General features: G+C 43.7%; 1 protein-coding gene across 9 annotated transcripts in view; it reads right to left on the minus strand.

Moving 5' to 3' along the window:
* LOC143480353 (ryanodine receptor 3) overlaps nucleotides 1-27,064 on the minus strand; it is a 134,076-nt gene that overhangs the window by 100,224 nt on the left and 6,788 nt on the right. For all 9 annotated transcript variants that reach the window (XM_076977982.1, XM_076977983.1, XM_076977979.1 and 6 more), the window contains exon 2: nucleotides 8,060-8,179. In XM_076977982.1, the coding sequence (XP_076834097.1) occupies nucleotides 8,060-8,179 (120 nt within the window). The remainder of the gene's footprint in view (nucleotides 1-8,059; nucleotides 8,180-27,064) is intronic.

Raw genomic sequence — 27,064 nt, forward strand, 5'->3', positions numbered from 1 at the left:
TCAAGCCCAAAAAAAATACCCTGGAATGCACACTCCTTTATAGGAATGAGAAGTGTCATGAGCAAGCACTGCAGCCTTAGCCACATACTAATCTAATGATGAGAGCAGTGACACTCGCTGATGTATACCCCTACCGTACACACTATACGTAATGACTCACAATGAAATCTTTGAATCTATCCACACACACACACATATATTACATGCACACAAACATTGCATGCACTCCCCCTCCACACACACACACACACACACACACACACAAACTCACCCACACACACACACACACACAAGCATTTATACAGTCCTCAAAAGTCCACTATGTTCTTGAAGCAGCGCCAATTCCATTCATCAGTGCCTGAGAGTAGGAGCTCTGAGAGCGGCTCCGGGAGAAAGAGCTGGGCTTCTCCAACGTACCGCACCTGCAGTATTTATGATGGTCTACCATAGATATAAGGAATCCATTTTAAATTCCTGGCTTGATAATAGATATTTGGACATGATTCTCCTGCACAGGAATTAACATCTAATGCTAACAGACAGTTAAATCTATAGGAATGCTGACTTTTAAAACAGATAATGCATCCTGATGCATGTGTCACGATAACCGCACTGATACCAAATATTCTGCATCAGTATTATGTTCATCAGAAATGAAGAGACATGTTGGAAGTTGTTCACAAGAGCGTAGCTCTTGGCTGTTTAATTGGAGAATCTCATCTAGCCATCATAGTTCCATCAAGATCTCTTTACTTTATTTTAAGATCTTTAAATTTTATATTTTTTTATAGTTTACTTTACTACTTTTCTATATTTCCTTCTGCATAATTCTGTCTTGTGTTTCTGTGATTCCCCATGGTACACACAACATGTGTGTTAGCATTTGCTGGGTGACACTGACCAATCAGAATGCTACACACTAGGTGCCAGATTACCAGGGACCAGACCTTCAGTGTCTCATGTATAGCCATAACGTGGAAGTGAGTTCTCCACCTTGGCTCTTCATGAGCGTCTCCATCTAAAGTGCACCAGAGTTTATCAGGACATTATTTAGAGCAATTTGTTCATCTTTGTAAACTATAAGAGCCCAAGCATGTAAAACACACTGTACACTGTAGTAGTACGGTAGTTTCACTGATCCAGACATGGCTTGATTTGAAAAAATAAAAAGGGGGGGACACACACACCAACCAAGGAAAGATCCTCAAGTGCTTTGGTGCATGTCTCTGCTCTAAAGCTAAGGAGAGACTGAGACCGTTGAGCTCCCTGTGGATCCAAAGACAAAAGAGGAGCAACCAGTCAAAAATGTGCTTGAGAAGAAATCACAATGTCACAATGTGAGAAAAACCAATGACTCAAATGGAAATTCAAGCATTATGGCCTGTAACACATAAAATAACAAATAACACCTTCCAAATAGCTGACAATACTGATTTTTTAGATGTAATATGCCAGTATTCTATATTAACATTGCCTAGTACTCTTTCTGATAAAACAATGTCTAAGCATCTATAACACCAATCTATCCATAAGAACAGTTAGACTGGCCTGCTTTTCAGCGCATCACATCACATATTAAACTGTGAGTTATCAAAGACAGATATGCATAAGACAAACAATTTAAAAAATCACAGACTTTCTATGTATTATTCTGTATAACCGACAATGTTTAAGCTCCTCAAACAGACAGAAATGACTTCAGCAGTCTGGCATTTAGATCCCGACAGAGTGACACTAGTTTGGACGAGCTCATGTTATCAATCCTTGCCAAAAAGGCAGTTAGACCTGCACACAGGAACCCTCATCCCAAATGCTGCAGACAAAGTGGAGAAGGCACCCTACTGAGGTGACTCAGGAGGTGTCAGGCTGGTGGCGAGAGAGGAGCAGAGGAGGCCAGAGGAGAAGAGGCTGAGCTGAGATTTGGGCCGTGAGCCAACGGGGACGGCACTACAACAGGCTGACAGTGTGAGGTACGGGGTGAGCACGACCCTGCAGTAAGATAAATGGAGTGCCCCACTCCCCACGTCCCCCGCAAGAAGAGATAATAAATAAATAAAAACTTGGCTAACTGGATCATGCAGGTCCAATTCAAGTTCTGCACCAGAACTTTTATACTGCTCTACATTTCTCAAGCAAGAATAGCACACTGACTAGAATGTAGCTAAAAATATTTATATTTCCTACTTTTTTGTCAAATAAGCCATAAAGATTTTTTAATTTAGCTGTAACATCATATGTACATACAATGTCCATATAGCATAGTTCATATAGCTCTTCATACCTGATTTTCAGTACTTGTACTTGCTTTAAAAATAGTATGGAACCCTAATTAAGAAAGTAAACAGACAGTTGCCATACGGAGGTAATTTTAGGTTTACTTATGGCATTTGGCAGACCTTTTATCCAGAGTGACCTACAGGAAGGAAATCCAGCAGTACTGAGTGGGCATGCTTCTTTAATCAGTTTGTATGCTCCTTGGGAGTTAAACCCCTAACCCTGGTGTTTCTCTGTTAGATGAGCCACTTGTTTTGGGGATCAATCAATCAATCAAAGTTTATTTGTATAGCGCTTTTCACAACACATGTTGTCACAAAGCGCTTTACAGGATTTAAAAGGTTAACAATACTATGGGTCCAGAACCCTAATGAGCAAGCCAAAGGCGACAGTGGCGAGGAAAAACTCCCTATGATGGTGGGGAATAGGAAGAAACCTCGGGAGAACCAAGACTCAAAAGGGAACCCATCCTCCATTGGGCGGCCCGTTAACACACAAATTACACAAAATACAGACAAATACACAAGTCACACACAAATCACACAATCAGACTAAGTAAAGGTAAAAATGAAAGTTCTGGGTTATGATATTATGATCAGTACAACACTGAAATTCTTAGCAGATATGACTTAAACCTATAAACATATGATCCTTAAACCTATACCTATAAACCTATGATATTTTACATTCACTATGCCAGACATATAGCAAGCACTCATACAGGTGTTCAGGCTTTTATGAATTTCTCAACTCCACAGGAGACGGAAATCGCTAATGGACGCTGCCAAGCATGCTAACAGTCTGAGGCTGTACCAAGGCCCTTGTGTAAAGCATCATGAGTTGACGCCTCAGATAGCCTCCTGTAAAGGGTCATTAGAGTTACTGGAATATCCTCATACTTTAAAAGGGTCAAGCACCTTTCCTCAAAATAAGACCACTAGCTGAGCTTATTACTGGAGCAAATATACCATGTCCATGGTTCTCTTGCTTGTGTGTGTAAATTACTAAATTGGCACACAAACTTGATTAATTAGGTAACTGGCACAGTACAGTTTTTTTTTGCCATCTGAGTCCAGCCTGTTTTCATCAGTGCCATGACTGGAACTTATCAGGTTGCATCTTATCAGGCTGATGAGAAACGCTTGCTGTGTTAACTGGCACTTTTAACCAGCAGTACATGTGGCATTGTCCGTTTGGAGCCAGAACCCTCATCTCTCTAATCTCCCACTGTGAAATGAGTCAGGGCAGAATGAGAAACAACAACTGTCAAGGATTCAAGTCCTATTCAGATGGGATTTGTTTTACATGAGGCGGTTGGGTGATGTAATTATTAACCAAGTTCCTCAGTGATTTTAGGCCCAATTGAATCCGCAATGTCAGTCATTTTTACAGATTGAGAACTACTGCATCAGTATAGATTCCGGTGCCCTTTATATACTATAAAACAACCAATTTCATAGAAGCACTTGATATTTTTCCTTCATCCCTCCATCTCTCCCTAAACCGTCTCAGAGCACTAACACTTCTGGAATATATGGCATATATAACATATATGTTGCCTGGTAATGCTTGCACTAGTTATTACAACAAGTTATTATATTAAATGCAAAATGTCTTTATAGACATATGTCCACTAAACTACCGGTAATCTCATCCAGTAATCTCATACAGTACTTAATTTTAATGGTGAGAAATTCATTTTCACATGGTGAAAATTCACAGGCAAAAGAAAACGTGTGGGCATGTCTCACTTGCCCATTCACTGGTGCTGTGGTTCATGACAACACTTCACCTTATTTTGATTCTGTTCTTGTTTCCATCCCTTGTTTTGGTTTTCCCCACTCTTGATTTCAAATTCCTCCTTTGTATCGTATGGTTCTTTCGCACACAGGAAGCTACCCAGGTACTTGTGCACTCCCTCGTCATCTCAAAGCTAGACTACTGCAGATAGTTACCTCTACAACTGAACCTCGAGTACTTCAGACCTCAAGCACTGCTGGGCTTGAAACACCACCGAAAACGTATCTATATTTTTCCCTGTCCAGGCTCACAGATGGTGGAATGAATGAAGGAATGTATTTTCGGAGGCCCTTGCAGTTTTCAAACACAGACCAATCTATTTGTGGAATATTTTTAATGACAATTGATCCTGCACCTATTTCAGTTGTATAACTGAAACTCTAGTACTTATTGTCTTGCATTGTTTGCTATTGCACTTATCGTTGTCTGATATAGAGCTTATGCTTATTTTGCACTTCTAGGTATCCACATTGATTCCTGTATTTCATCAGTATTCAAGTTCAACAGTTTCCTGAGCTCCAACACACTGTAGGACACAGTAGGCTATGATACATTCTATGAGAAGATGACACTGCACTTTTAAAAGTTGCTCTGGGTAAGAGCATCTGCTGCTAAATGCCCATGCAGCTCCATTTTGCCTCCAGGCTCCATGTACTACCTTGTTTGCCTGTTTCACTGATGGTCTGTTTTATTTGCTTTGTTCCATTAAATGAATAATGTGGCTTTTCAGTCCTGATCCACCTGATTCTGGATAAACGTTGCTCTTCTGTGTTTGCATGCTGCCTCCACTCACCGTGCATTACAGAGACAAAGAGAAGAAGACAGACAGACAGTGATGGGATGATAAGAAGATTCCATCACAGCCCCGTCACTGCTGGTTGCCATGAAATAGATAAAGAAGCAAAGACACTCAAAAGACGAGACTCATCCATATTCACTCCTGACTGCAGACTCGATGTACAAAATATTTTAACACCCATTCTATAATTCCAGACATGAGCAGCCATGCAGGCAAACAATTTTGGAAATCCCATTTCAAATCCATCCTTTATCTGACACCTTGGAAACTTTGTCAAAGTAACGGCTTAACCAAATATGCTAACAAAGCTAACAGTGGAAGGCAGTTAGATAGCCATTAGTATGATGTAGTATGCTTTAAAAGAAAGCTGAGGACATGACTCATCACCTACAACAACAGACAAGGGCAGGAGAGAAACACACAACAACAGAGTTACAGACAAATATATACTTAAAGCTATCTTATTTTTCCCTTTACCCAGGCTACCCCCACAGCCTTCTGTTACACAGAATGCTCTGTGTAACCTACGGCTGGACCAAGGCTGGTTCAACTGGTCTGTGTGTTCAGTGGAGGGAGGGGCAGTGTGTCCTCCAGCTGAGACACTGCATCAAGGGCTGGGGTTGGTTTATGGCTTTGTGTCTGTAGCGGCGTGCTTCGTTTTGCTGCTGGGAGAGGGACAGGCAGGGAGACACGATGCTCAGTGGACCCGATAACAAGGTCGCTCGTGAAAGATTCACCTCGTGACAGATAGCAGCTTGCTGCTGCAGTGTCAAGCAATGAGAAATATCAGGTCCATGTAGTGATGGATGTCTGGGAGGGCTTTCGGGAAACTTACCTGAGGTTTAAAAAGATATTCTACTCAACTTTGACATTCAGATGATTCAGTTAAGAAACAATGAAAAACTGGAAAATCTGTGTTTGTGCCATCTTCACACTCAATGCTTCATACCTTTATAGCTTGTGAATGTTAAATATTAATCAAGCATATGTTATAGTAGGAGACAGTGCCTGGTGTACAGTAATATTTCTTATCAAGATGTTTAATTGATTCTTTCTCTCTGGAAAGAATTGTTCATACAAATGTTTGCCACACAAATAAAGCTGGTGCAATACAGGCAAACTGACATGGCAAGGTCATCATCCATCATCTATCCAAGGTCATCCATGTGCTTTTAAATTACCTTCATGTTCCTTAATAAAGAGGCTTTGAGTGATGTACTAGCCTCCATTCCAATGCCTTCAGTGTGTTGTACACAACACAGTGAAAGATTTGTTTTAGTACCTTGACCTGATAATGAAAAAAACACAGACATCAGCGTGATGGCCAATCACTGCACCAAAATGGCTTTAAATGCCTCAACAATGACTAAATTCGAAGTTAACTGAGCCAAGGCATTGGCGGCCCTGTAAGGGGAGAGTGATCGCGCCTGGGCTCAATGATAAACTGCGGTGACCTGCAAGACTGCAAAATAGATTGTACAATTGTTTGTTTATTTAATAGTTTATTTACACCATGCAAGTGCTTGGCAGAAGCAACCACACAGAATAACAAGGAGAATACTGTAAATCCATCCAAGGGTTTGAATTTCATCTGAATTAATAGCCTAGAACCTAGGCTAGGTGGAATGTGTCAAACAGTATTTAGTGCTAGGCTAAATGTACATGGTGGGACCATTACTTTTGTCTGTAAAACCAACTGAAAGCCTGTCCATATCTAAATGAATTTAGTGGATCATGAGAGTGGGGAACGCTTATGGGTGTGACTAGACTGAGCCAACATCAGCAGATTGGACCGTAGTGCATTCTGAACATCAGGAATGTACTCTACACGGTTGTTTAGACATCAGAAATCTACACCATATGCCTGTGTAATACTCTTTTCCAGATGTTTCCACTTAATAAAAAATAATGCAACACTGTCAATGACAGCAACTCGGTCACAAAGTGGTAGGCTACATAGACTGGCGGTGCGGGTTCAGAGGATGCGGAAAGTATAGTGTGAAGAGGTCACCAACGTTCTGCAGTGTCGATCACTACAGACATTCAAACTTCATGTGGCCTTCAGATTAGCTCAAGAACAGTGTACAGAGAGCTTCGTGGAATGGGTTTCCGTGGTCGAGCAGCTTCACCCAAGCCATGCATTAGCATCAGATGCAGTGGTGTAAAGCACACCACCACTGGACTCTATAGCGGTGGAGGCACGTTCTCTGAAGTGACAAATCACGCTTCTCCATCTGGCAATCTGATGGACGAGTCTGGTTTTGGCAGTTGCCAGGAGAACGGTATTTGTCTGACTGCATTGTGCCAAGTGTAAAGTTTGGTGGATGCAGGATTATGGTGTGGGGTTGTTGAGCTGGGCTTGGTCCCTTAGTTCCAGTGAAAGGGACTCTGAATGCTTCAGCATGCCAATACATTTCGGACAATTCCATGCTCCCAACTTTGTGGGAACCGTTTGGAGCTGGCCCCTTCCTCTTCTAACATGACTGTGCACCAGTGCACAAAGCAAGGTCCATAAAGACATGGATGGCAGAGTCTGGTGTGGATGAACTTGACTGGCTTGCACAGAGTCCTGACCTCAACACGATAGAACACCTTTGGGATGAATTAGAGCAGAGACTTCTTGTCCAACATCAGTATGTGACCTCACAAATGCGCTTCTGGAAGAATGGTCAAAAATGCCTATAAACGCACTCCTAAGCCTTATGGACAGCCTTCCCAGAAGAGTTGAAGTTGTTCTAGCTCCAAAGGGTGGAGCAACGTCATATTCAACCCTATGGATTCAGAATGGGATCCCACTTAAGCTCATATGCGAGTCGAGTAAATACTTTTGCGAGTGAATACTTTTGATAATATAGTGTACATACATACATATATACATACTCACATACACACACAAAAATTATGGTTAATTTGCTATGAACAACTTAACCAACTAGCTAGCCATTGCTTGTCGATGTCTTAAGCTGATTTCAGGTAAGTACCTGCAGTGTTAGATACTTGCACAGCTGCTAAAAGACCACTGTCTTAAACATCTTCTTTGGAAACTTTGTCTACTTCACTACAACATTTTTTTCTTTACGTATTCATTCTCCATAGCAAAAACAAACAACCAAATAAACAAAACAGTAGCAGTCATTTACAGTCCAGAAATCTACTGATGTCAAGATGAACTAGGCCAATTCTTACCTTGGCCTCTGAGGTGGGTTCCAGGTAGCACAGCCGATTGCCAAATCCCTCAGCAGACAAGCAGAACTTGCGATTCTCCTTTTGGATGCAGGCTACACACTGCAGGACCACCTCATCATCCTATTGGGAGATGACATAAAAAACAATTGATGAAAACGATTGATGAAACTGTCCATTTTTCTTAATTAACCCAGCTAGTCAAGAGTGTCGGAATATAATGGTGAGGTACATTAGTGGTTGTCTTTACAAAGAAAGAACTAAAATAACCTTGCAATAACACCACAGTTCTAAAAACTGTATCAATAAGTGCATTATAAGTACTGCATACATATACTGTACCTAGCCCAATTTTCAAGGTGACAAGTTTGCCTAGTCAAACACAGCTATGAAGGGTCTATTGTAACGTTTTTCCCTAATGGCCTCTCCAGGTGTCATAAATCCAGCCCTCCCTGCTGAGAACACCACACCCAGATGCCCTCTGGGGAGTTTTCTCATTCAACCCGATCTCCATCACCCGAATACTAATCAGATACACCTGTTCCCTATCTTCATTATTAATTCCCTGCCTTTTATAGAGTTCTGCTCCCAGACATCCATTGTGAAGTATTATCATCACAGGATGTGTACTGGGCATGGTTCTGGTTTGGTGTCTCCCGCTTCTGCTTCCTTCCTAGGCTACAACTCCTTGATCTCTGCCTACTGCTGCTGACCTTGGAACCAGGGTTGCCAACTTTTGAAGATCGCTTGGAGTGAGATTTGAACCTGGAGGAGGTGGCGAGTGTAAATTGTTGATGGGGGGGGGGACAAATTAAGTATTATATCGCAATCTATCGATCGCCGGTGGTTAGCGCCAGAGCGAACTAGTAACTTATTAAATCACAGATGTGGATCAGAGGTAAATAAACTAGATTTTTTTTTCGGCGTGAGATATCGGAAGTGTGGCGTGAGAGCGTGTGAAGACGGTCAAATGCGTGTGTCTCACGCTCAATGCGTGAGAGTTGGCAACCCTGTGGAACGTATGCTCAGTGCTTACCTTTTAGTCATTAAGGTAGGCTATTAGCTTAGCATTGCAGGCTAACCTGGCCAGGCTATTATATTAGCTAGCTAGCTACATGTTATTTAAGTGTTTTTGTTATATAAGAAATTCAATTAAATGTAGCTATGATGGCTTGCATTTGTTTTCTAAAGTCTGAAATCCATCATTTTTGAGAAACTAGCCTCAAACACATACTTAATTCAGATCTTTCCTCTAAGAGACACTGCAAAGTTGGTTTTAGACTGCCACTGGCCTTAAAGAAATGTACCGGTTTTATTAATTTTTCACTGTTTTCTGTTCAGTGTTTGTAATATAATCATGGGGGTTCATTATAAGGAGGCTAGACCACTCTCGACTTTAAAACATAGCGATATAGAGATGGATTATTCTTTAGCACTGCTGTTTTTTGACACTTCATGGTCTTTTTGTCTTTTCCCCCTCTATTACTGCAACACTACTTCTTCACTACTATGTTTAAGAGAAAATGCTGCATATTTATCATGGTGTCTGTAGGTGGTTGAATGCACTTCTGAACGGTGTAAATTGTTTTACCATTAAAATGAATAACATTGTCCCATGAGGGGTCTGTTCAGATTCCTTCTGCATTGCATTCACCACAGAGATGAAGAAACACGGCTGAATATACTGCAACATGAAGGAGGTTAATTCTCCCTTTTCTTCTATGAAATTGAGGTAGATTATTGCATAAACAGGAGAGATTCCTTTGGGTGTTTTCTGTCTTATGATCTTAAATAAGTATTTAAGGTGGTTTAAATGCTGTGCACTTGGCTTTGATGAATCAGAATATTGCACACTCAACAAATAGCAGCATTACTTTTTTAGCATTCACCAAAGAAGAGTTTAGAGCATCTAAATATCCTCTACATGAAAAGAAGTTGAATCACTTGAATAAATGTATAAGTTAATGGGGACCTACCATTCTAATACTTGGAATAGGATGGTTAAATAAAATAAACATGGCACATCTTCATAAAAAAATAACCATGCATATTTTTATTTTTACAGATAATTTCTTACATCTTGGTGGCAGAAAGGAATAACCAAGTTGTCAATTACCTTCACAGTGCTAAAATCCAGATTTAGACTTGCCTCAGCTTTTGCTTGGCTGTCAATGGCTTAAGATTTCAAAATTTGAATTATTACAAAGCATAGCTTTCCACATTGTATTCTTCAACAAAATATATGTTTTCAGGCTTTATGCGGTTTCAACTTGATTATCAGTAGACTGGTCGCATATACATCCTGTTTCTGGGCATTAGCCAGGTAAGAATGAGGTTCTATGTTACATAAAACCTTTAGGCCTTTTAAGCTTCACTGAAAGGCAGTCATTAGAGGAAGAGTTGAGATATTCTGTGCTGAGGTATGGGCTCTTATCCATTGCAGCATAAGACATGACAATAAATACTGAGAAATAATTTGGTGTTCCACATATGGAAATACATGACATCTCACACTGCAAGAAAATACCTTTTTAGCGAATGAAAGTATTTTACACTACATAAGTGACATTCTGAGCTCCATTCAAGGAGGGTAGAAAATGGAAACAATATGGTTGAATTTTACGAAGTCATCATACAGATATCTAAAATGCTTCTCTCAATTACATTTTTCTACATTATGGTGCATTCTGTGGTGATCAACTGTAAAATAAACAGGAAAGGTAGAACAGATTTATAAAATACTTTTCTTTTTTATCTTTTAGAGAGTATTTCTAATTTGAGATGAATAACTGGTGAGGCTGGACTGGGGCAGGGACTCCACTCTAAACTAAAAAAAAAAGGAAGCAGACTTGCTGATGTTGCTCCATGGAGGAAGGGAGCAGTGTGGTACAATAGCCAGCTGCACCATTTTAATCAGCAGGGGGTCGGGAGCTCTGCAGGAACGAAAGAGCAGCATTTCAGCAAGATGCCGATAACAGATGAGATGCAGCGAGGGCTGACCCTGGACTATTAGCTTAAAGCTCTAGATGTGATGAGGTGAAGAGAATTAAGCTGCAGATGATTTCACTGTAATAAATATATCTTAAATGTGTGCATGTATGCATAGGTGTGTGTGTGTGTGTGTGTGTGTGTGTGTGTGTGTGTGTGTGTGTGTGTGTGTGTGTGTGTGTGTGTGTGTGTGTTTTTTCCTAGTGGTCCATAACAGTCAGGAAAAATGGCATGTTTAAATGTCCTGCTAGTTAAGTGGAGTGATGCTAAGCCCAAACAATACAGAGCAGAGCATGTTATATTATACACATAAGCTTCTAAATTCATTGGTTATCAACTGAGTTCCCAGTTTATTGGGTGCATTTTTATTATGTACAAGTGCATTTTTAAAGATGTTGCATCTTGAAGAATAGGCTATGATAAAACAACCCAGCAACCTAAAAGTCTTCTGACAAAGCTCTTATTTCAGACCACTCAGCATCAAGTGGTCATCTCTGAACTCACCTCATTAAACGGGCGTTGCAAAGTGATGCAAGAACATTACAAATCTGGGTTCCCTGAACCGAACTGCTCAACGATTAAAGGAACAGCTCATCAAAAATGCAAATGCTTATGATTGCATGTAAGCAAATTAATATCATGCTGATTAGTGGCAACTAGCTTTCATTCTTTTTTGGCTGCACTAGTATCAAACCATTTCTATTCAGCTGGATGCAGCACGCTTCTATATTACACCAATGTTTCAAGAGTGGATGCTGGATGAATTTAAAGCCAAGATGCTGAGAGAAACTATAGATGCATTATTGCTGCATTCTGGTGAGGACAAGGAATAAACCTAGCTCTGATTTAGTCTTACGAATGCTGAATTTCCATTAAAATCAAATAAGCCTTCCAATATGTTACCAAATGACTGTGATCAAACCTCATCTTACCTCCAGGCAGCAAACGACAGAGCCTGAGAAAGTCGCAAGGTGCCAGTGCTTTGAACGCCAGCCTTTATCTCCTCATGTGCACAAGGTCTTTTGAGATACGGTTTGGATGTCAATCCTCTAGTGAAGGGGACACGTCTCAGAGTAAAAGTCTTGTCAGCAGAAAACTGAATATCAGGTGCTGTAGCAGGTTGAATGGAGGCTCTGAAGCACATGATACATGCCATAAACCGCTTTGTTTGTGTTTACATGAAGGAGAAGGGATATAAACACATGCAGCTATTATGAAAATGTACTAGGAAAGGTCCAATGGGAAAAATGTCCCAAATATTCAAAAATTGAGGAATAAGACTAAATGTTTTTTAAATGTTAAATTCCTATTTTTTTTATTGAAAATCATTTATATTATTAGATTATTTATATAAACATATGTAAATAATGGCACATTAGTCTTGGCATAACATTCTCGCTGTATGTAAGTTGATGCAAACTATATACACCAGGAAAAAAGTGAATACAAAACAGCTGAGGACAAACAGCAGGCACAAAGTCTCCAGAGCACAACGGCATGACGGGCCTCTGACATGGAGTTATGCCTGACCTGCTTAAAGCTCAACCTACGCTCGTAAAACGAGCCTGTCCAGTCACGTAACGAAGATCCTTAATGAAGGCCCTTTTTAACTCACAGACTGCCTCCCTCATCCCAAATCCCAGGCTCTCATGTAGCCACTACAAATACATGCACGGAAGATAAAAGTGCCCAACAAGAAACAACTAGACACAGCGTGACAGAGTGACAGCGTGTAGCAGGACTGAGTGGTGGCTTTAAAATGGCTAAAACCCAGGAAAGACCCTGTTCTATCCTTCACGTGATACCCTCTGAGGAAAAGACATAGAACACTGACCCAGATATAAGCCCTTAAAGATTCTGGCAGGATGTCGAGTACCTGTGTTCATTTTTGATGACGCCTTACTTTAAATTCATAATTCACAAATCCTGTCAGTACAATTTCAACTTATTAACGAGGGTAAAACAAGGAAAGGAACATTTGCTGCTATGTTTCAAAGAACTGCGGTGTGAGAAGTGGGTCACGTCTGATAGTAACCAGCGTGCCAAGCTTGACAAGGGGACACTTGCTTCACTATGGCTGCTAATGGGATCCACAGCGGCAGGTGTTAGGAGAGCCCCACATACTCCAGCATCTTACTTGGGCTGTCCAGGGTCTTTACAGGCAAGAGCAGGTGTTTGGTGCCAGACCACAGCAGTCGTATCTACCAGCTGAACACCTGCAGACTTGACCTACATCACAGACAGCGCTGGATGACCGAAATAAACAGGTAGTCTGGATCTATTGTTAGCAAAAAACATTAAGGGGTAATTGCGTTAAATGGTGTCCTCTGCCTGGTTGACCAGGCATTGTCTATTCTGCCAATTCCTTTAACTGTAAAAAGAAATGTTATTACTATGAGAACAGAATTAACTAGGTCACCCTAAGAACTAACCTTTACCCTCAAAGAGACATTTATGAAAATTATCAAAGACTAGTCAATGGGGTGCTATTTAAAAGTGAAAATAATAGACATCTGAAAACTGCAGGGCATTTTATGTGGAAAAAGTATGAGGAAGCTCAAACACAGTTACTTCTAGTGAAAACAGGACACTAAAGAGGGAAATGTCAAAGCATGTATACCGAGTCCGTCTGGACTGCAGCAAAAGCTCCACACATCTGAACACACACACTGGTATTCTAGGACATCTTTCTGAACATTCCTATCAAAACTAGCTGCACAAAAACTGTACTGTCCAAATAAGCAAATTTGAAATAATTTATGGAATTGTGGCTTTTAGCAGGTTTGAGCAAAGTCTCCTATGACTCAGGCTGAGTTGTGTTTTACCTGCAAAAAAGAAGGAAAGAAAGCAAACAACAATTTGTCTGCCTGTATGAATGCATCCTGTTCTATTTAACACCACTCACCATTTTACATTTCTGTCTCATTAACAGATGTCTGACATGTTCTCATCATGCAAGGGCAGTTATAATGTGCCCTATTTCTCATGTTTACACATCAGTGGAGAAAACCAGCTGAGCTTCGACCTTCAGCTGAGAGAAGCCTGTACACCTCTGAGTAACACTATACACACGTACACTGTCACACTACACCCTGGTGTCCTCCAGCTCTGAGTAACACTATACACACGTACACTGTCACACCACACCCTGGTGTCCTCCAGCTCTGAGTAACACTATACACACGTACACTGTCACACTACACCCTGGTGTCCTCCAGCTCTGAGTAACACTATACACACGTACACTGTCACACTACACCCTGGTGTCCTCCAGCTCTGAGTAACACTATACACACGTACACTGTCACACCACACCCTGGTGTCCTCCAGCTCTGAGTAACACTATACACACGTACACTGTCACACTACACCCTGGTGTCCTCCAGCTCTGAGTAACACTATACACACGTACACTGTCACACTACACCCTGGTGTCCTCCAGCTCTGAGTAACACTATACACACGTACACTGTCACACCACACCCTGGTGTCCTCCAGCTCTGAGTAACACTATACACACGTACACTGTCACACCACACCCTGGTGTCCTCCAGTTCTGAGTAACACTATACACACGTACACTGTCACACCACACCCTGGTGTCCTCCAGCTCTGAGTAACACTATACACACGTACACTGTCACACCACACCCTGGTGTCCTCCAGCTCTGAGTAACACTATACACACGTACACTGTCACACCACACCCTGGTGTCCTCCAGCTCTGAGTAACACTATACACACGTACACTGTCACACCACACCCTGGTGTCCTCCAGCTCTGAGTAACACTATACACACGTACACTGTCACACCACACCCTGGTGTCCTCCAGCTCTGAGTAATACTATACACACGTACACTGTCACACCACACCCTGGTGTCCTCCAGCTCTGAGTAACACAATACACACGTACACTGAGTTCTGAGTAACAGTGCACTTGTGGTGCCATAAGACTCTCATGGACAGTGCCAGAATGAAGCAGGCTCAAAGAGCCTGTCTGAAAGAAGAAGACACTTACAAGCTGTCTTTATGGTTTCCATCTGTTCCATTTCACAATCATTAATGTATGCTTATGGCTCAGATACAGTACAAGATGCTATATATGTCTATATGACTAATGCACAGTGCAGGTTTATTAGATGTGCTTGCTCAGTTTTGCTCAACCTTATGGTATCAAATATGTCAACATTGTGAGACTAGGCTATATCTGGCTTTCTAAGAACAGAGAATTTGAAGTCTATGACAAGGGCAGAGTTAGAAGATTATAGTTAGATGTTATAAGATTATAGTTACAAGTAATCATGAGCCTCTCCATCACCTCTCTGTTGTGATCACCTCTCTGTTGTGATCACCTCTCTGATGCGATCACCTGTCTGTTGCGATCACCTCTCTGTTGTGATCACCTCTCTGCTGTGATCACCTCTCTGCTGTGATCACCATTCTGTTGTGATCACCTCTCTGCTGTGATCACCTCTCTGCTGCGATCACCTCTCTGTTGCGATCACCTCTCTGTTGTGATCACCTCTCTGTTGTGATCACCTCTCTGCTGTGATCACCTCTCTGCTGTGATCACCACTCTGTTGTGATCACCTCTCTGCTGTGATCACCTCTCTGCTGTGATCACCTCTCTGTTGCGATCACCTCTCTGCTGTGATCACCTCTGTTGTGATCACCTCTCTGCTGTGATCACCTCTGTTGTGATCACCTCTCTGTTGTGATCACCTCTCTGCTGTGATCACCGCTCTGTTGTGATCACCTCTCTGCTGTGATCACCTCTCTGTTGTGATCACCGCTCTGTTGTGATCACCTCTCTGCTGTGATCACCTCTGTTGCGATCACCTCTCTGCTGTGATCACCTCTGTTGTGATCACCTCTCTGCTGTGATCACCTCTGTTGTGATCACCTCTCTGTTGTGATCACCTCTCTGCTGTGATCACCTCTGTTGTGATCACGTCTGTTGTAATCACATCTCTGTTGTGATCACCGCTCTGTTGTGATCACGTCTGCTGTGATCAACTCTCTGCTGTGATCACCTCTCTGTTGTGATCACCACTCTGTTGTGATCACCTCTCTGCTGTGATCACCTCTCTGCTGTGATCACCTCTGTTGCGATCACCTCTCTGCTGTGATCACCTCTGTTGTGATCACCTCTCTGCTGTGATCACCTCTGTTGTGATCACCTCTCTGTTGTGATCACCTCTCTGCTGTGATCACGTCTGTTGTGATCACGTCTGTTGTAATCACATCTCTGTTGTGATCACCGCTCTGTTGTGATCACGTCTGCTGTGATCAACTCTCTGCTGTGATCACCTCTCTGCTGTGATCAACTCTCTGCTGTGATCACCGCTCTGTTGTGATCACGTCTGCTGTGATCACCTCTCTGCTGTGATCACCTCTCTGTTGTGATCACCTCTCTGCTGTGATCACCTCTCTGCTGTGATCACCTCTCTGCTGTGATCACCTCTCTGTTGTGATCACCTCTCTGCTGTGATCACCTCTCTGTTGTGATCACCTCTCTGCTGTGATCACCTCTCTGCTGTGATCACCTCTCTGTTGTGATCACCTCTCTGCTGTGATCACCTCTCTGCTGTGATCACCTCTCTGCTGTGATCACCACTCTGTTGTGATCACCTCTCTGCTGTGATCACCTCTCTGCTGTGATCACCTCTGTTGCGATCACCTCTCTGCTGTGATCACCTCTGTTGTGATCACCTCTCTGCTGTGATCACCTCTGTTGTGATCACCTCTCTGTTGTGATCACCTCTCTGCTGTGATCACCTCTGTTGTGATCACGTCTGTTGTAATCACATCTCTGTTGTGATCACCGCTCTGTTGTGATCACGTCTGCTGTGATCAACTCTCTGCTGTGATCACCTCTCTGTTGTGATCACCACTCTGTTGTGATCACCTCTCTGCTGTGATCACCTCTCTGCTGTGATCACCTCTGTTGCGATCACCTCTCTGCTGTGATCACCTCTGTTGTGATCACCTCTCTGCTGTGATCACCTCTGTTGTGATCACCTCTCTGTTGTGATCACCTCTCTGCTGTGATCACCTCTGTTGTGATCACGTCTGTTGTAATCACATCTCTGTTGTGATCACCGCTCTGTTGTGATCACGTCTGCTGTGATCAACTCTCTGCTGTGATCACCTCTCTGTTGTGATCAACTCTCTGTTGTGATCACCTCTCTGCTGTGATCACCTCTCTGCTGTGATCACCTCTCTGCCCTGCTGCCAGTCAGGAGAGGAGAACCCTTGGCCTTTTTGCAGATGAGAAGGAATGAAAATCGGCTGCAGCAGAAAATAACTTTTTGAAAATCTGATAAATCTGGAGATTTTACACCAAGCTTAGACCCGTGTTTAAACACAGGGGAAGCATAAAATAAACACGTGTGAACTGTTCCTCCACCAAGCCCACGTGTTCTGAAACACTATGAGCAGTGGAAGTAACTTTAAGAATGTTTTCAGTATTCTACACTAAAACCCACTAACACTTTCCCTCATGGCCCCAGGAATTCTTTTTTGCGATTATGCCAGACATGAAATTTCTACATAAGTCGATATCTTTGACAAGAAGTAGGTTGAATGCACTGGGCATTATATTGTATTTCACCACTCATCTCCAGGGATGATCCAAGTCAATGTAGCATAAGCATCTTCTGCATGTGTATCCACAGATCTAACCCCCACTACTAGAGAGGACCTGGACCAGTAAGAGAACGATAGTAGGAGAGTCTTTTACACAAAAGCTATAAGAGAGCGGGTAGCCTGACACTCACCTATGCAGCTGGCTGGGACCCATACATAATGGCCAGTACGGGATGCATTGAATGTGTGTGTGTGTGTGTGTGTGTGTGTGTGTGTGTGTGTGTGTGTGTGTGTGTGTGTGTGTGTGTGTGCGTGCGTGCATTCAGGACAGACAGCCCACCACTCAACACTAATATTCTTGTGTGCAGGGCTGTTTCCAGCACTGCCAGGCTCCTAATTTACTGCCTGAGCCGTTTTCATCCACTTCAGAAAACTAACAGTACACGATGCAAAGCAAAGGAGCCTCAAGCTGTTCATGGAGAGAAGCGTCTAAAACAAACAAGCATCTCTACATGCTTTTTTTTTTACAAACTCCGTCTGTGAGTTTCCAGGCCGCCCGGTGCTTTGTGGGGAGCACCATAAAAGCAGCAATGAGTGTCGTCAGCTTCTCTGCTAATGGTCTTTTGGCACCTTGGAGTTGGGAGTGCAGTGTACCCGTTTACAGCAGGGCAGAAACCCCATCTTACAGGACACTCATCCATCAGGGCAGAAACCCCGTCTTACAGGACACTCATCCATCAGGGCAGATTCCTGTATGGCGGCATCACCTCCCATTAGTGCTCATTAGACCTTCGTCTCAGAGGTACAGCAGTAAAACACACTGTGTGGTACATATAAAGCCCAGGGACATACAGACCGGCGGCCAAACTGGTAACAACTGGCTAAACAACCTTTAACAACTGGCTAAACAAACATAGTAAATGTTATGTTTCTTACAGGTACCGCCCCAAGCTGCTTTCAGGTCAGTGTCTGACCGCTACTGAAGTGATATTTTAAGTGGTGGACCATTCTCAACACAGCAGTGACAGTGATATACAGGTAGTTGTCACGCTGGTGTAAGTGTAGCGTACAAGGCACAGCAGTGTAGCTTTACAGAGGCTTTAGTGTCACTGCTGAGACTGGTCTGTCTCACCCAAAAATATACAGCCAACACGACCCCTCAGGTTAGAAACACGAATGAGCTGAAGGAAAGATTGCACTTCCATTTCTTCCACTTGTGTCACACAAATTGGTCTTTCAAAGTTATTAGGCCCACTCATTTCTGCAGCCACACTCTAGATTTTTGTGCGTTAATTTCTTTACACTAAGACACGATCGCTGTCGCCACACATTTTTCACACCAGCGCTCAGGGCCGCGTTGGGCTTGATGGGTTCTGGTGGCTCAGGCTGCCCTCCGCCCCCGTCTCACGCCCCCGTCAGCTGTGCCGCTGTAGTGACTCTCCGCTTGCATCAGCACACTCTGGGTTGATCGCTCTGGTTCGCTCTTGGCGAGGTGTAGGTGAGCTCAGGCCACAGTACGTCCGCCATCACCCCTACATGGACCAGAGCATCTCCATGACTACAGCCGCTCCAGGGCCACAGCCGCTCCACAACCACAGCCCTGCTGAACTACTGGGCCCTGCAGCCCTTATCCAGCCTCATTTGCCACAAGCATAAACTCCAAATCTGTTTCTTGCGCTTTTTATCTGGTTTCAACTGGTGGTGAATTTCTACCCGCCGTGTTCTCATATCTCTACCATATTATGTACGTAAAACCCTCATTAGTTCCCCTCACTCATTAAAGCTTTGAACATGACAGAAGACTGCAGTAGACATAACTCAATGTAGCTTGTGAACACCACCATGCGGTATTGGCTTAAACACACAGTATCTGTAGCTGCAGCGGTTGTTTTCCTGGAAAAAAAAACATTGCTAAAAACACTGAAGGATTTCAAGGTAAGTATCGCATATGCTGATTACTGACTGTATTAGGTTGTTTGTGTTTGTAGTTATGGTATTGGAAATGTATTTATTGCTAATGACAGGACGGCCCCTCCCTTCAGTTTTCTGGCCTCTCTCACACTCAGCTTGCACATCACTGTTTATTCTATAAAGCTCCAAGTGACAATGTCTTGTAAAAGGTGCTGCACAAAACAACATGAATATAAAAAAAATAACAAATCCATCTCCATTCCATTTCCTTGCTTACGGCAATTAACACTGTAACACACGCACAGCCGACCCATAATAACACACCAGACAGCTCAGCATTTCCTCCCACCCAACTGCTGCCCCAGCAGAATAACACTGTTTCATCACACACTCCATTGACTCTGCTGCACCAGGGCCCTCGTAAAAAGCCCAGATAACGTTTATCTGAGGCTCGTGGCAAGGGAGAGACGCAGGCGTCGTTACGGTGCCGTAAATGTTTGAGGCGCCGTCCGGCGTCGAGCCCGATGCTAGCTCGCTCTTAACATACTGGCAAGCCACGCACGAGGCTCCTGGACAAACGGCGGTCCCCAGTAAACTGACCAACGTGATCCGAGGGGGCTTGCGCACGCTTGTCTCCTCCGCACATATCCACGCTACCCATGTAGGAGCAGCAGAACGCGGCGGGCCTGACGGCGCACGCAGGCTGCAGGTGCCACTTCCGCCGCTGCGTTTCTGTGGTAACGAGGCTGTTTCTAAATGTCAAGGGTGTGAAGGTTCGGCTGGCAGAGGATAATGGAAGAAACTTGACATGCTCAAAATATCAGGCACAAAAAGGCCACTGATTACAGCAGCGTACTTGTGTAACAAGCACGGTGACTCAAGCTAAGACCAGCAGCAGAAGCAAAGACCAAAATGACAGACGTCTACACTTAGTGGGGCTTATCTAGCTACATTTATTCTGTATATTGAGGCTGCTGATGTAACATTTTTAAACCCAGCAGTGAACATTTGTGAGGGAAATGGACCAGCATACAGTGCAGAGTACATTCTTGCAATTTCCTCTCCTAGAATCATACTGAGCAGAGTTTCAAGACTGTAAAAGGTTTCTCAGAAAAACATGTTTTCTGCTATACTATGCTGCTATACTAATAAACTTTCTTTGACTTAGATTGCCTTCTAAACAGACTGTAAACACAAAACAACTACTGCACTGTGTAAATAAGTGTAGCTCTTTATTCCATGGGCCACTTGGAAAGATTAAGACTTAATCATAAAAATGTCTCAAAGAGCAACTATGGACAAATATAGTAATCACTAATAACATCTCTTGGAAGTTTTGAAAACTTAAGACAGTTTGCACACACCCCTCAATGACTGCAGGAAACCGGATGAAGGAGCCTGTCACAGACAAATCATGTGAAACTGCTCGTCGTGGTCACAAATGGGCAGATGAAATGGGCAACGTCCATTTGTCAGGACCACTTTACGGCTCTGTGTCACCACCGCCGGCCTGAAGTACTGCTGATGCAGCAAAGGCCTGGACGTGTGTGTATATATATTACTGTGAAATGTTTGAATGTTTTAATATAGGCAGCAGATGTGTATACTTCAAATAATGCAAATGCCCTGAACGTGTCATGTTTCTAGACATCGTACACACTGTAGCGTCCCAGGAGAGGGTGGCTGTCCGTGGCTGTCATAGGCTTGTTTCAGGCAAGTCACTCTGGTGGCTTCTGGCAAGCTGATGTTCAGTGTGGAGACAGTGACTCCTCAGTGTAACCTGCTCTGGGCTCAATGCCCTCCTGTGGTCCTAACTGACAGCCAAACACAAGCTATTTGGGCATCCTGAGATCACAACTGAACATCAGAGGGGATGGAGTGAACCCCGTTGACTCTTGCCAGGTAGAGTGGCACACCCGCAGGACAAGGAGAAGGTGGAGGTCCCAGACACGGTAGTGTTCCCCAGCTGGACACCCGGCTGGTTGCTGACTCAGGGTTGGACCCCTGGTCACTGGGGAGCTCCTCTGGCACCCCTAAAGCCAGCATCCCAAACAGTACTGAGTACATTAGCCATGGGTCCATGGAGCATCATGTCTGCCCAGCCCAGCTTTTTCTGCACTAGGAGAGCTCTTCATTCTTCAGCAGCACCAGGGTGGAGACACATTAACATGGAGGTGTCCAGCACAGTGTCATAATGTAAAAGTGTTATTCCTGCAGTACCATGATCCACCTCACAACTTGAGCCACGTCAGTGAAGCACGATCAGTATGTAGTAATGGGCAACCCCACCATGAATTAATGAATAAAAAGCTATCTATAGTCTATAATATCTATAACGCCCTTCAAGGAACACACAGTCACTTTACAATTAAGATACAAAACTTTTAGATCCAGTCACACTGGTGAAACAGCGTGCACAGCATACTCGCAACCACAAACCTCAGACCCGTCTGGGACTGAATTGGGTGCAGTTATAGGTGAGTGGACAACACCCAGGATAGAGCACCATCCACCACTGGGCAGACACACAATCATTCACACACACTCACACAAGGACAAATTTATTAAAGTAGGCACCAAAGGGTATGTGGACACACACATTCACAATTACCTTAACCTCTGTGTTTTTGGACTGTGGGAGGAAACCAGAGATCCAGGAGAAAACCCCTGCAGACACAGGGAGAACATGGAAACTCCATCCAGATATGGGCTTGAACCCAAGTTAGTATAGGTTGCTCAAGCTCTGACTATAGCATGCAATGGTACCCTCAGTCCTATCTCGTATCTGAGGACAGCATCAGTGCCCATATTGCTGGTACCTGTGTCCACAACGAGCTCTATGTCCACCTGTGTGTCCATGAAGCCCTGGTGACCCCCAGCACTGGTGTCTCACGTAGCTGCTCTGCTGCTCTTCATGCTAAGCTTCCTCAACCCACTGGAGCACATCTCCAGCAGCATGAGCTGTGCACCAAAGGTCAGGAGCCAAAACCCAGGATTCTTCTCAGCTGACCAACATTCCAAGGCGTGGACCACCATTGCGCCCTGTCCACCTTTGCTGCTTCAGTTTCCAACGCAGCTCATGTACTGTCGGGAGGCGGCTACTCATTTAGGGATGCAGTCATATTTTGTAAACTTAATTGCCTCAAAGTCCTGGACCATAATCGAGGTAGACGATGTAATGATCTTTCGGCATGGCACCAAGCTCTCACTCCACGAGGTCTCTCAAATGTGGCCAGAGCATTATGAAGCCCAAAAGCTACGACCGCGATCAAACACAATCTGACGCCTAATGTGAACACTGTCTTCTCTTTGGCATCTGCAGCACATGCCACAGGTGGCACTCCCAGAGCTAGTAGCTTCTACCATGGAAAATGAAGCCGGCACTGCACAGGAGCCCTGAATCTTTACCTCTGCTCCCCTACTGGCCACCTGCTCCACATGCTTCCTCTCCAAGTCCAGACTTTCACTGATCAGGTTGAGCACGGTCTCAGGCGCCATTAGGAAATGCAAACCAATTATGCCTGCGTTCAGTATTCAGTAGGTGCAGGCCAGAACACGCGGCTCCCAGGCCTATTGTCAGGTTGCTGTTCTCAGCTGGTGTGGTTGCTGCTCTCAGCCTTTGCCACAAATGGTATCAGAAGTGGGTTAAAGGAGTCACCCCTTATGTGAGGGGAATGGTACATAACCCAGTTTGAACCTCTGGTGAGGAGCATGGGTGTGATTCTCGATAGAAGATAGATGCGTGATGGACGCAAGGAAAGTGCAGGGTTGTGATCCCTGAAGAAGATTGCAGTGTTATGGAGACTGTCATCTTCTTGAAGGAGAATGTGGTGTGTTGGAGACTGCCCTGCTAAAAATCTGTCTCTGTGGTGCGGTGGTCAGTATACTGTACATATGGAACATGATATAGAAGAAGTACTTCACACCCACTCAACATTATAGAATTTTACCGTTACTTTTGCTGCCCTCCAACTAATATTGCTTTCCCGTGAGAGGTTCTAAAAGTCGTAGGTCCTGTATCCTGAAGTGTTCACTTCTAGCTTGAGATGTTTCAGCATAGTGTCAGCATAGACATTAATATCAGCTACTGTAATTCAGACAAAAAAGAAAGTGGTGTCCATAGCGGTGTAGGATCTTGGCGTATCGTCCTTAGTGGTGTATGATGATACATTAGCATGCAAGATCATCTCAGCCCAAATAACCCACACAAGCATCCATGAAGCTGGGTGTCTTGAACAATGCATGGCCCATCACTCTCTGACTCACATGTCACGTAATTGTTACCGGCTGCGATCCATCCAAATGCTCAGACAAGTTCACATTGCACACTGCAACACTGACAGTAGAAACAGACATTTCTTCATTTTGGTGGATCGATAGATCATTAGAGCAGTCATTCAGCGGGCTGCCTGGTGTTCTGCGGGTCCACTTAATTCCACACGATCTGTCGGTCTCCAGCTTAATGGAGACAAGTAAAAGAGAAATACTTCCTGCTGAGATGGGCTTGCTCATCACATCCCTCCACTTCATATCTATCTGCTCCCGAGAAAAGTTAAGCAACACCACAGACAGCTCTTTAGTATTAAATGGACGAAATATGTGGTACAAAAATGATGCACAAGAAACTGAAATCTCTAAGACATATAAAGATGGTAATGTGAAGCGGTCTTTGCCAGGAACCAGTAAATGTAAATGTATGGTCTAGAAGACCAAATTAAGCTTTTATTAAATGGTATTTGAAAAGGAGAGATAAGAAAAACTGTTCAAGGTTGTCCCTAATGTCCTACAATGAAAAAGCTGCTATTAACACTGTCAGTTCTACTCATTCAACTAACACACATGATTATTTAGATTTTAAGTGAGGGCTGAATATTTTCAACTACAGCTGAATGATTAGAATAAGATCATGTCCTTGTACTGCTATGCAAATGTGTGTAATACAAACATTAAATGTCCTAGATGACTCAAGACATTCCCTCTTAAGCCAGGCATACACTGTGATTTCAGCAGTCTAATAAGACATGTCACACTCTATGAGATGATGTCAGCCAAATCAGAATCTGACTGGTGTGTATTTGTAAAGTCAGACTGTACAATAAACATTCTCTACTGATAGCTGTGTAATTTAAGGAAGCGACTACGCTCAGCTTCCATGATAAATGAGCATGCTTCAGACTCCAGCATGGGGAGCACTGAGTTGACAAAACAGAATCAAGTCTTTGGCATATAATGGTGGTGATGTTCTGCCTCGAGAAACCACGCTTCAAGAAATGAGAATTGACATTCTACACACCGCTCTTCTTTCACCTCCCACGTGTTGCGTTTATGTGTCTCCAGTATTTCTTCCCTGATTTTCACATCATTTCCCAGTGATGTCCTCTCACTGGTGTCTCATAGATTACCCTCATAGGAGTGGTGACACTCTGAGATTTTCTTATAAATTTTCTGGCACTACCAGAACTGAAATCCATGTTTGGTCACAAAGGCACATAATCGGCTTGTGAGTATGTCACATTCTGTGTTCTACGTCCTCCGATTTTTATTCATGACCAAAGATATTCATACGTGATATGCAAGTTGGCCTACAACAACAAAATCAGCCCAATTACCAAGCAATGTGAACCCAGCTTTACACAGGCATGAGTGACTCATTTATTTAAGAACCTTTACTAATCCAAGCTCACTCTCATACAGCCGATGAAAAATGCAAAAACCCATCTCCTTGAAAATGTTAAGAACAGTTAATATGAGCTGGTGAGCAATGGAACTGGTTGTAGTTCTCGACCTGAATAATCATTCACACAGGAGAAAACAACCCTCGGGGGATCTAGTCATTATCTGTCCTTAAGTAACAAGCTTTCTTCCTGAAACAGTGATTCAGAGTTTAGACAAAGGGATCTATAGAGTCGATCTAGTCAAAACATTTGTATGTGGTTAGTGCGTCTGATGCATTTACAATGGATTACTGCAAACAGCTGGAAAGCCCCAGTTATCACCGCCTCCAGCTTATCACAGCATGCATGCATGTGTGTGGGTGAGAGTTCCCGAGTGAGGGGTGTTGAAGAGGTTCTATAACGCCCCATCCAGCACATCCTGATCTAGGAATATGAGTGGTGCTCATCAGGAAGACGAGGGGAGGTGTGTCTGAGGAACTAAGAGAAGCAGGTGCTTCATGGATTACTCCCAGTGTGTGTCTACAACGCCTCATTTTAAAAGAGAAGAGGGGAGGAGCCCCAGACCCGAGATGAGTGTAAGTGCAGGACACCTTCACGTGGGCGGGGCTAAAGGTAGGTCTACGGTGGCGATCAGCTTCATGCTGCTTTTCTACTTATGTTGAAGTGAGAAGACATGCTGAAAGCTTCTCACTGGAGCTCTGGGTCAGGGTGGGGAGTGCTGGGGTCCGAGGAGCTCTGCACTGGGCTTATGCACTGCCCTTTTTCACAGTGACAGCTCTTTAACTGCCGTTGTATGAAAAAATATTTGGTACGCACTGCACCAGATACTCTCACCGCGCATGAGCTGGGGGTGGAGCTCACACAGATAACAAGTACACAAGTACACAAGGCACAAGTACACACACACACACACACACACACACACACACAGACAAATCACCTGTCTAGCCATCATTCTGAATGAGAGATAATCAAACAGGGGGAAAAAAGAGTTATTTGAGTTCAGCCTGCTATCTTGCCACTGCTACTGGTTTTGAGAGCTGTGGTTTCAGGTGTGGCAGGCCAGGAAGACAGGCCGGCTGGTGGAGAGCAGGGCTGGACTCCACAGTCACACTCCTATGTTCCTGACATGCAGGAAGGCAGTGAAGAGACAAAGAGGCGACTGACACTCACCATCTAATGTCAGGAGAGCAGGCAGAAAGGCATGCTCAGTGTGTGTGTGTGTGTGTGTGTGTGTGTGTGTGTGTGTGTGTGTGTGTGTGTGTGTGTGTGTGTGTGAGAGAGAGAGAGAGAGAGAGAGAGAAAGAGACAGAGACAGAAAAAATAATAAAGTCAGAAAGAGTTGGAAATTAGAATTACATCTGGTCCATAACTCCATTCTGCTAATTAACTTCACACAGAACAGCAGGATTCAATAATTCCCATTCTGCTTAAATCTGATGTCCTTTATTAACACAGCTATCAGAACAACATTGGTAACAACCCCAGTGAGCTGTCATATGAGCCCCAGTGAGCTGTCTCTACTAACATATCTGTTGTATCTGTGTCACAGGTATTCATATTCCACTTTCCAGTACAGGGATTGGTATGCATGTTGATCAGTCCTGGATAAGGTGGTATGACTGAAGCGACGGTTCTGTGTGCTGTGGTGTTCCGGGAGATCCACTTTAAGAGTGTAAATGGTTATGACTGTGCACCAATGCCAGAAGGAGAGGGGAGAGGCTGGCAGCCAGGATGACAGAGGGGTCTGACGACGATGAAGAACTGCTGAACTGAGCACACTGGGCCCCTGCCTCACAGTCTGCTGCTCACACCTGCTGAGATCACACTCTGCATCACAATG

The sequence above is a fragment of the Brachyhypopomus gauderio genome, chromosome 17, assembly GCF_052324685.1.
Source record: "Brachyhypopomus gauderio isolate BG-103 chromosome 17, BGAUD_0.2, whole genome shotgun sequence".
Classification (NCBI taxonomy): domain Eukaryota; kingdom Metazoa; phylum Chordata; class Actinopteri; order Gymnotiformes; family Hypopomidae; genus Brachyhypopomus; species Brachyhypopomus gauderio.